This window comes from Perca fluviatilis, chromosome 1, assembly GCF_010015445.1.
Source record: "Perca fluviatilis chromosome 1, GENO_Pfluv_1.0, whole genome shotgun sequence".
NCBI classification, from domain to species: Eukaryota; Metazoa; Chordata; class Actinopteri; order Perciformes; family Percidae; genus Perca; species Perca fluviatilis.
Genome location: NC_053112.1, coordinates 13,484,243 through 13,494,902, shown reverse-complemented (window position 1 = coordinate 13,494,902; position 10,660 = coordinate 13,484,243). Strand labels below are relative to the sequence as shown.

General features: G+C 41.3%; 1 protein-coding gene across 1 annotated transcript; it reads right to left on the bottom strand.

Annotated features, from left to right (window-relative positions):
- Window positions 1-393: 393 nt before the first annotated feature.
- On the bottom strand, window positions 394-9,644 carry akap8l (A kinase (PRKA) anchor protein 8-like). The gene is made up of 13 exons (XM_039799268.1): window positions 9,453-9,644; window positions 8,233-8,271; window positions 7,870-8,089; window positions 5,749-6,352; window positions 5,048-5,162; window positions 4,915-4,964; window positions 4,494-4,524; window positions 4,260-4,365; window positions 3,872-4,013; window positions 3,215-3,320; window positions 3,002-3,132; window positions 2,342-2,437; window positions 394-1,934 (listed from the first exon to the last, which is right to left on the bottom strand). The coding sequence occupies exons 1-13, from the start codon at window positions 9,475-9,477 to the stop codon at window positions 1,500-1,502; spliced, it is 2,100 nt and encodes a 699-aa protein (XP_039655202.1). The 5' UTR covers window positions 9,478-9,644; the 3' UTR covers window positions 394-1,499.
- Window positions 9,645-10,660: the final 1,016 nt, after the last annotated feature.

Genomic DNA, 10,660 nt, shown 5'->3' with positions numbered 1-10,660 from the left:
CTGTCAAACTGCATAATAAAAGAAAGTTCTGTGGCATTCATTGTTTGACAAAGAGTTTAACCTGAGCCAGACTAATATAGAAATATCAGATCCATACGAGGATAGTAGTATACAGTTAGTAAACATAAGATATGACACACTGGTATCGGATCGGCACTCCGAATCGGCCCGATACGCAAGTTCAGGTATCAGAATCGGGAAGCAAAAAATTTATCGGGCCATCTCTATTTTAAACCAGTTGAATATCGAGGTAGTGTCTACTTTTTTTTTTTTCTTTTTTTAAAACACAGATTGTGTCCGATTGGTGGCCAGTCCAGCTTCAGTTGGAACTCTTCTTACGTTGACTTTAATCAGCTAATTGCATGTTAAGTCATCAAAACAGTGAAACAATGATTTATTCAACAAGTTTATTTCTTATTCAGAATGAAACAAGATTGTTACATGACTGATATCCATTTTAAATATTCCATACTTATTCTACAGACAGTCCCCTCAATTCTCTCAATCACCCCAGCTGTAGAATAAAAAGCCCACCAAGTTCTAGATTTTACCAAAAGGTTGTAAAATCATCCATTCATCAGCAATACACAACGCTAGGACATAGCTCAGACATGTAAAATGGAAAAAAAGTACACAATATCAGTCAACTTTACAACATTTCTTAAACAATTCTAAACAAATGAATCAAAATTAAGTATCCTTTGAACAAAAAGGCACACAAAAAAAAAGAAATTATTAAGAGCAATCGTTTTACATTCTAGGAAAAAACACTTATGGTACGTTTAGACTATTATACAGGTGGCGTGATTACATACAAAGTCAATGCAAAGATGCAAACTTGCGGGCGCCACGAGAAAAGTAGCCAAAATTTGTGCAAGTTGGAATATTTTAACCAGAGCGAAGAATTCATGTGATACAGTGTCGCGAAATCCTATCAGTGTTAAGATTCTCCTGATGTCCTGACGTTGAATCAGAAAGGAGGAACAAAATTATCGTAGCGGCCTGTGGGCACCCAGAGCTCTACAGTACCTCATTATTTGTACAGAGACCAGACGAACAAGCTTATCTTTTGGAAAAGTAAGCAGGAAAGTTGGACCACGTGGCAAGTTCTGAAATTATATGCCTGTTGTTTTGTTGACGGAGCAGCTTTACACTGACTGAAGTAATGCGATTATATACAAATGATCCCAATATGATCCCGCGATTAAAGAGACGCCTCCGTCTGAGCGCACCATTAGCCTATCAACACCTCCAGAGACAGTTGGTAGACATACAGTACAGAAGACCGTTACGTAGCCTAAGTATTTCCCGAAACGTGAAGCTATTCCTTTAACAAAAAATAAAATCATACAAGCTTATCAGAATGTGGAAAATGGTGGGAGCAGGTATGTATATTTCTTAATATACCTGGCAATGAGATTGGGTTGAATGGGACTGGGGGGTCATCGACTGGTCCAGACAGATGTTAAGGTCGAGAAGTCACACACAGGGTGCAAAGTTCATTCATCGTTCTTGTCTTCCTCCTCTACCTCTGCCGCCTCTACTCCTTCCTCCTCCTCTTCTTCTTCCTCCTCCTCCTCCTCGCCCTGTAATCCCTCTTCGCCAATCTCATCGTGCACCACATATCCCTCCTCATCTCCAATTTCAAAACCTTCGTCTTCCTGGTTGCCCTGCTCCTCCTCCTCCTCCCCTCCCTCCATTCCTAGATCCTCCTCCATCTTTTCCTCCTCTGCTGCTGCTGCTGCTTCTTCTTCTTCATCACCCTCGACGGCCTTTTGGCCCGTCTCCTCCTCGGCCACCGGCTCATCCTTGACTGCTGCTGCCTCCGTCTGGTTGTCTGCCGTCTCGTTTGTTAGCTCCATCTCAGACACGTCCATCACCATTGAGTCTTCTGGATCCTGGTCGTCTTGGTTACCAGTGAACGGGTTTTCACCCTGACGATGACAGAAAGTTTATAAAGTACATTTGTCTGTCTATGAGCCCCTGCATTCGTGATCAGCAAGACGGAAATCTGTGAGGTTCACTTGCGCGTGCATGGTATTTTCTGTATGTCAACTGCACTCTATTATGAGCGCAATTGCATTTCTCCCCATGGAATTTGATAATATGTACTGCATTTGGTCAGGGAGATTAGTAAATCAGTCATTTCCTCCACTTTTAAACAGTCAAACAATACTGCTTTCACTTGTACTGTGGTTTAAAACAGGCAATTACACTGTGACCACAAACTCTTATTAATATACCCATCTGCAAAGCAAGGGCCCTGGTACATTTAGTGAGGCTATTCATACCATGCATTGCAATTGCCAGCTCATGGCCAGGTATACGACACTGTACATACCTTGAGGTAGCTCTCCAGCTTCTTGCCAATGACTTTGTGATTGAGGATGCTACGAGCAACTGACAGGCTGGCCCTCTTGGACTGCTCCATCATACCCTTGAATCACAGAGAGGCCAGAGTCACACATAAGACCGAGTGCAAAATATCCAAAGAACAAACAGCAGTGCAGTAAATCATCCAGCAGCACCATAGGTTTTGTAACACTATTTGTACTGGACCAGTCAAAACAGGACTTGGACCCTCCCATATAAAATCGGGTGTGTGGTGCATTATGGCTTTTAGAGTTAATTCTAACACCATTGGACAAAGAGTAGTAGATCAAACAAAAACGGTGCTGGAATTGTTTAACCCAAGTCAAGTAGGTTTTTAAAAGTTCTTCTCTCTCTAGAGCATTAAATTATAACTGTTTGTGCGTCTTCATTTTGACAAAAATATCAATGGCACATAAGATACTGTTTAATGCACTTCAACAATTTCAGGAACATATGTGATTGCAAAAAATTTAACCAATGTTCCAATTGAAATTGCTAATATTTTGTAGAAATTTAAATCCAGGTCTGTATTTTTTATTTTATTTTTTTTAAACAAAGTAGTCAGTAGTAGAAAGATACTTTTAGTTTTCTATAGAGTAATGATCAATTTGGGGGCGATCAGCCATACCTTCCGGTTGTAGTTATGGTCAGGTGACTTGATGTGTTTCTGTATCAGGTGTGGCTGCATTGGAATGAAAAGGTCACATGCTGCGCAGTGAGCCGCTTCCACCTTCCTCATGAAGTGCTCCATACCGAGATCTACACAGACGTGAGAAATATATACAATGAGCAATCACTTAAATTCTCCTGCTTACCACACAAACACGCACGAGTTACTTACCCCTGGTGAGGTCCTGCTCTTTGTACACCTGGCAGATGGCAGCACTGTGGTTTTCCAACTGGCCAACCCTCTGATCTGTCTTCTGAAACTTATTCTGCAAATACTCCTACAAAAACAAAACCATAGAGTATTTTTATTTTATTAGTTTACACTCCAGTTACTCCGGCGGTGACCCTGCTGCATGTACAAAAGTAATTACCCCTAAATTCTACATGCAAGAACCGTTTACACCAGACTGTTTTGCCTGTCTAAGTAGTCATTGTCTTCTTAAATCTTATGAGTTTTAATGGGAAACTGATGGTTTCCTTTTAATAGGGCTTAGGTACCAGCAACAACTTATAAAATCACAGAATTCAATACAATAACTTTGCAAATAAAACTAAAAAATGTATTTCCTGTAAAGACTCATAGGTGATGTACAATATTGAAGAAAAGTGGCCCTAACCTGGCAAGTCAGATTTGACTTGGAAATTTAGATCTGGAAGCAGCCCTACTATGCATTTATTTATGTATTACATACTTAACTATACTCTTATTTTAGTGCATTTACAACTAGCACATCCCTTGAGATTTACCCCCAAATGCTAAAATACAGCATGCAAAAGCATATATCAGAGTACGAGTGTCTAAGTGCGATGTTTGACAAATCTCAGTCACCTGTAGGAACTCTGTAGTGGGCTTGGACAGTTGGCTGGAAAGGAACTTAAAGTGGTCCTTGTGAAAGCGGCTGTCAAGATGAGTTTCCATTTCCTCCTTGTAGAATGAACGGAACTTGCACACAGAGCAGGCAAACATCACCCTGAAAAAACAGGCCCATTGGAAAGAGGCACAGCGTGATGAGGAGTGGAAGAAACCCAGTCGAATAATAATCAAACTTACTACACAACTAAAGCCGGTGACTGCAACAAAAATATGGATGTAGTGATGTACAGTGAAAGAGGCAATAAACAAATCTCACAAACGATAAGAAAGCAAGCTAAAAAGAGAGACAAATGATGGTGAGGTAGTAAATCTTGACTCAGCAGTATATAGTATGTCCTCTCACCTTTCCAGGAAGCCCCTCCTCTTCCTCATTTTTGGGTGCTTGTCCTGACTTTGGGTCGGAGTCTGTTTGCCCTGTGGACTTTTCTTGTCCTCCTGTTTGGGTGAAGCTAAGCACAAGAATAAGAGCAGATATTAGGCATTCCAAGATAGGGTAACAGTTCAAGATGAGTAGCTGAAAGAAAAAAAAAAAAAAAAAAAAAAAAAAACAGTGAGGGGCAACTATAGTTGAACTTACCTTTATCTCCATCTGCAGTTGGGTTGGTCTCCTGTGAATAAAAGTATACCATTACTTATTTTTCTTTAGAAACATGTTGAACTGTTGACATAGGCTACAGCCCCTCTACTCCAAATAAAAGCCATGTGTCACTCTCAAATCTGTGCAAAAGAATGACTAATGAAAAAGGTTCTTTTACAGAAGAACACAAAGAACATAGTGATCGTTTTAGCCTTCTTTTGTTAATGCTGGGTCAGTGAGTCTTTTGTGCAACTATATGAACAATATGATCTCTTCCTAATTGTATTAATTACATTTGAAGAGATTGTGTTCAGTTAAGCTAAATCAAGTGGTTCAGCAGTTTATTCATGGAGGGTAAACTAATACATGCCTTAACGATCAAAAAGAATCAGTTTCTGGAACCCAGGCTCGATCTACTCACCGGATCTGCTGTTTTTGGTTCGCTGTCGTCCCCATTTTTTTCTGCTTGCTCTATGGAAACATGAGGCAAAAATAGACTTAGAAATGTGTTTTTTTTTATTTGTTTTGAGTACAACAAAAATTTGTTGAAGTACCTTGGGTAACTTCTGACCCAGAACTCTCAGTCTTGTTCATCTTCGACTCTGGCTCATCGGCTGCAGTAAGAGTCTGCTTTCTCTTCTTCTGGACATCACGCTGTGGCTTCACCTGCTACAGTCAATTAATTTGCACTCAAATACATTTTTTCGTTGACAAAAAAAACAAAAAACACATTTGGACAATACAACCAGAACATCATCAACACATCAATGAATTCTAGACTTAATACTTGTCAAAGCCAATTAGCAGACTTGATATGTCTTCCTTCTCTGGACATTTCCTCATCAATAGTGTTAGCCTTATCTTCAGACTACTCAGGATTGGGGCAAAAGAAAGGAATGAAAATAAAAAGAATGAAAATAAAATCCACAAAGTGAAATCATTCAACATCCCACAGGAAAACAAAACAAGAACTGGGCAGGGAGAGTGGTCACTTGCCTTTACTGTTAAAAAAGGGGCAGTTCCATTAGGCATTTCTGACTACATTAAATAAGGGCTGGGCGGAGTTAGAACAGCAAGTGATATGTCAAATGTTTGTCGAGGAGTATTTGTGACAAATTGCTTTGCGTGGCACATAGCAGGTAGTAGCACTTTAGGCTGACTTGCCAGTCGGTTGAGGATAGAGAAGGAGGGAATCAGAAAGGGCTAAACTTTTGCCCAGTGTCTGAGGAGGCCTTATTTGGCTGGAGGTACTTACTTTGTTGAGGGGTCTCTTGCGGCCTCGCTGCCGGCCAGCCCGTGGGCCCCCTCCAAAATGCCTCCCAGGAAAGTCGTGAGGCCCTTGAGTGGAACCCTGATGGAAGCCCCCACTCTCAGGGTACATGCGGTTGGACAGGAGGGATGGGAGCTTGCCTCTACCACCTCCTGGAGAGTGGCCGCGGTGGGCCTGGCCACCACTGCCACTGCCCCGCCCACCTCCTCCTAATGGAGTGGGGTCAGACCTGCGGCTTCCAAACCCTCCTCCAGCTCCTCGACCCCCGGCACTTCCACCCCTTCTGGGGGAACGTCGGCCTGCTCCAGGCCATCCTGCACCTCCAGAGCCTCCTCCATGGCCACTGTTGAAGGACTCCCTCATATTCTGTCGCATTTTAGCGACTCCATAGGAAGAGGAGGGGCTGTCAAAGCCTCCTCCTCCCCCTAGCCCAATTCCCCCTCCGAAGCCCGAGCCTCCTCGCTGACTCAACAGCATGTTGTCCTCACGGCCATCGCCATAACCATAGCTCCCGCCGCCAGATCTGTAGAGATCTCGGGAGGAGGTGAGAGCGGAGGCGCGCGAGTCGAATGACTCGTAGTGGTCATACCTGCGGGAGGGAGGGAGAGGGTTGATAGAGAAGAGCAGAGAGCAAGGGAGGCAGGTAGGGCAGCCAGGTTCGGATTTCTCCACCTGCTATTCCTTCTCCTCCATGGTCTCGCTTTCTCCATTTGTGTTCTTGTCACTCCCAGCTTTATTTCAGAAACCACATTAGATCAGAAATTGATGATCCAAAACAAATTAACCCTCTGCTTGTGGTCTTTAATAACAAAGTAATGATTTTTCTCGTCATTAGGTTTACAGAAACTCATCCAACCACCTTCTCTGGTGGAGGTTAAACAGTATTCTGCAGATTAGGGGAAAAGCAGTTTCTTAGGCTGTAAAACCTTAAGCAGACATGACCATGGTCTATCAGAACCAGCGATGTCTTAAGATGGGTGCAAGAGGTGAAATATCCTGGGAAGTGACTTGATTATGGTAAATACTCAAGAAAGGGGATAAAACAAACTGGGGCTTTTTTTTTCTCAGTGGGCAAGAGTTTTGAAGATACAGCAGGCAGCTTTCAATTAACAACTGAGCTTGACAAAATAATACATAAAGCTAACACCTGTAAACTCATCTCTCTTGCGTAACCTAAAGCCAGAACACAGAGTTAGGTCACATGGAGGATGAGAGAAACATGTGTGTGGGAACAAATAAAAACAAGGGCAATGTTCAAGGAGTGCTAGGTAAAGATGGACTGGCTTCATGTAAAAAGGATGTCAATCTGTTAAAATTATTTTTTAATTTAACCTTTATTTATCCAGGTAAGTCGATTGAGAACAAATTCTCATTTGCAACAACGACCTGACAATGGAAAAGGTGAACTATAATTGCACCTCCAACGAGGGGCCATGCATTTTCATGACGTCTAAGGTTCATCCCAGCAATCAGACAAACCATGACATAGCAAATAAGGAACAAACAAACAAAGCGTCTGCTTATGCTAAATCATTCAAAAGCAGCCTGTGAGCAACTCACACCCATTTTCATCTCAAACAGGAAATGGGGCATACATATTTTTACAAAGGCTGAGTGTAACATGCAAGTAAATGCCTTAGCAAGCTAAAACAGCCTAATTTACTCTGGCAACATGACGATTCTAAAACAATAACAACTAAGTTCCCAACCACATTGGCATGCTCTTTGTTTTTATTTTGTTTATCTCCATTCTACTACAGGGCGACTTCAGAAGACCTGTTTGACTTTTAAATTACCAATACCATTAGAAGGCCTAAGCATCGTTTTATAATCGCAGCAAAATGTGAATCAAGACATTTACTGAGATCCTTTTTCAGATCAATCTACAAACTAACAATATTTAATTGGTTGGATATTGTCTAGGCATGCAGCAACAGTCAGAGAATGTTCTCACGAGCCAGATGCCACATTATGACATGTTATTTTACTTTTTAACATGAAAGACAGTACTGGGAAATGTAATACTGTCACTGGCATGGATGTGTGGTAGTGGAATGTGGAGTGAGTTGCAGTATGGAGCCAAAAAAAAAAAAGAAGAGTTATTACCTGTCACCTCGGGTCCCTTTCATCCCCCCCTCCAACTGAGTGAGCATGTCCAGGCGTTGGTTAATCTTGGCAATTACTGCATCTGCATGTGTGCCTGTGGATGAGAGCAGGGACGCTCCTGAGAGGCCTCTCTTCATGTGGCCTCCTCCTCCCCCATAGCCCCCAAGCCCAGACATTGAGTCTTTATAACCTCCCCCATACAGGTCAAAGCCACCAGAACCTAACAAAGGGAGGAATCAAAAAGGTGTTAATATGACCACTGTATTTTAAAAACAACATGGTAGCAGCCCTACAATCGAGTATAATGTGTGGGTGTCCTTGTGTTTACATCCAGTGCTAGACTATATTCACTCGTTTTCTCACCTCTGCTGCCTGACCCGCCACCTCCCCAACTGGAGTAACCTGCAAAAGGAGATAATACATAGGTATAAGCAAACTGAAAGAATCTGAATCAGCTTTAAATGGCCAAGTACATGTGAACACATACAAAGAATTTGATTCAGGCTTTTATTGGTCTCAAAGTACGTACAGAGAAAAAGACATAGGATATGCCTAACAACACAGACAAAGCTAACCAACTGGTAAACACACATTTGACTACTATGTACAGATAGTAGTTTGTATATGTATAAAAGTGTGTGTGTGTGTGTGTGTGTGTGTGTGTATATACACATACATACATACAAAGGATACGTGATAGAATTTGATATTCAAAATGAAATAGCCATGATATTTGGTTACCAATAAGAGCAAACTGCGATGTAGATGCAAATAACAAGTTGCCAAAAATAATATAAAGTAGAATAAACAAGACTTGAAGGTTAAAAAGGACTCAGATGTCCCTGGAGTGTTCAACTCCAACTCGGCTGGATTTTCATTAGATTCTTATCCGACATTGATTTAGCTGTAGCCTTCTGTACTGGCTTAACTTCGTGCAAATGAGAACTGCTTCAGGAGAACATTAGCTACATTATTTGAGACCATAATGTCATAGCAACCTAAGTTTTGTAAGCATTTTTGTTGAAGCGGCCATTTTATTAACTAGCCTTAAAAAGTCGTTTTCTTCCCACACTGACTCCATTTTAACAGAATAGGCAAGCTAACTTCAGTGAAGCATCTAACACGCCCTACATCAACCCAACAATGGCCCACCCAGCCTTCTAGGTTAGCATATTAGCTAAATAAACAGGCGAAGTGGCTAAGCTGGCTACTTTTCCTTAATGTTAGCTAACGGGCCTGGTAACGTTACGGTTATACCGTTAACGATTTTTGTTTGTTCCGAAATTAATATATGAAAGTGATTAACGTTACTGTAACAACAGTTAGGACATATTAGTTAATGTTACTCAACATTTAGCAAACGTTTCTTTGTTTCAAGCTAGCTACATCCCACTATGGGTTGGTTGTTGCTGCTGGCAAGCTAACTGGCTAACAGCTAGCTAACATACTGGGGCCATGTTTCACTGTAACAAAACGTGTGGCTAACTGGAAAAGTAATTATTAACGTTAAATGTAGCCACGGTGAGGCATATGCATCACAGAGGAGGTTATTTAACGTCAAAACCGTATCAGTGTATAGTTACCAGATCCGTAGCTCCTGCCGTCCATTGTATCTCAGTGCGCTGCACAGAAAATCTGATCGAAACAAGCAGCGAGCGGCAGCTCCAGCAGCAGTAGTTACGCCTTCGGGTTGAGTACGTAGCGCTCTTTCAAAGAGACGAGACGTACGCAAAAATGACGTGACCAACAAGGCCTCAGAAACAGTATTCCAAATATATAATCCTACGAAAGCGTAATTAACAAGAGACCTCAAAATCCTTGCGAGAAGCTCTCATCTGAAGGTTGCTGCTGCGACAGTGCGATAGGTTGACTGATTAACTGATTGATTCTTCTTCTTCTTTTGGGTTTTACGGCATTTGGCATCATATTAATTGATTGATTGACTGATTAGGGGGCTTTTAAACATTGCATTGATTTAATCATAACGCCTCAGCAAGGAACTTAAGCTGACGTACTGTAGGCCTATATCTGTCTGTCTGCTTCAACGTGCCTTTCTGCTAAATTGTCAATATCGTTCAAATATTCAAAATATATTTAGCGCTCTGCTCTGCTATAGTGCGACGCTTGTGAGTGCTCTAATAAAAAAAAAAGAATTATTTGACTTTTGTTGGTATTTAACCTATCGCACAGCCGCGCCATGCAGATGCGAGCTTCTCGCAGGATTATGAGGTATAGGCTATCTCGTTAATTCAGTTTTTTTCATGAAAACTTATCTCAGGTTTTCTGAGATAGGCCTACTTATCTCAATAAATCAGAAAAACAGAGCAAATATTTTTTTTCTCAAGTGAATGCATTACGCTTCCGTATATTCAAAATATATTCTCAAATTCTTCAAATGAAGAAAATTAAGCTTTTTATAGCACTAAATCACTTTGAAGCAAATAGTACTGCAACAGTCAAGCATTTGATACAGTCCAACGGGGACACCTGCTGGTCAACACTTAATATTGCATATGGTGAGACCACATCATGAAACACTGTCATCTTTGATATTTTGTTTTATATAACATATTTGTGTCAGTGCGTCCCAAAAGAAAATAGGGGACGAATAGCTATCCGACTGACAGATGCACTGAGCACAGTGTCAAACAGTCTATAAACAACCCATACATCCAATTAATGTGGGATCAAGGGATTAGCCTACATTAAGTGATTGACATCTTGACAAATCTTATTGAGCCAATCATCAGGTGCCACATTAAAAGTTCCCCTCTAAAAACAACTGGTCTGA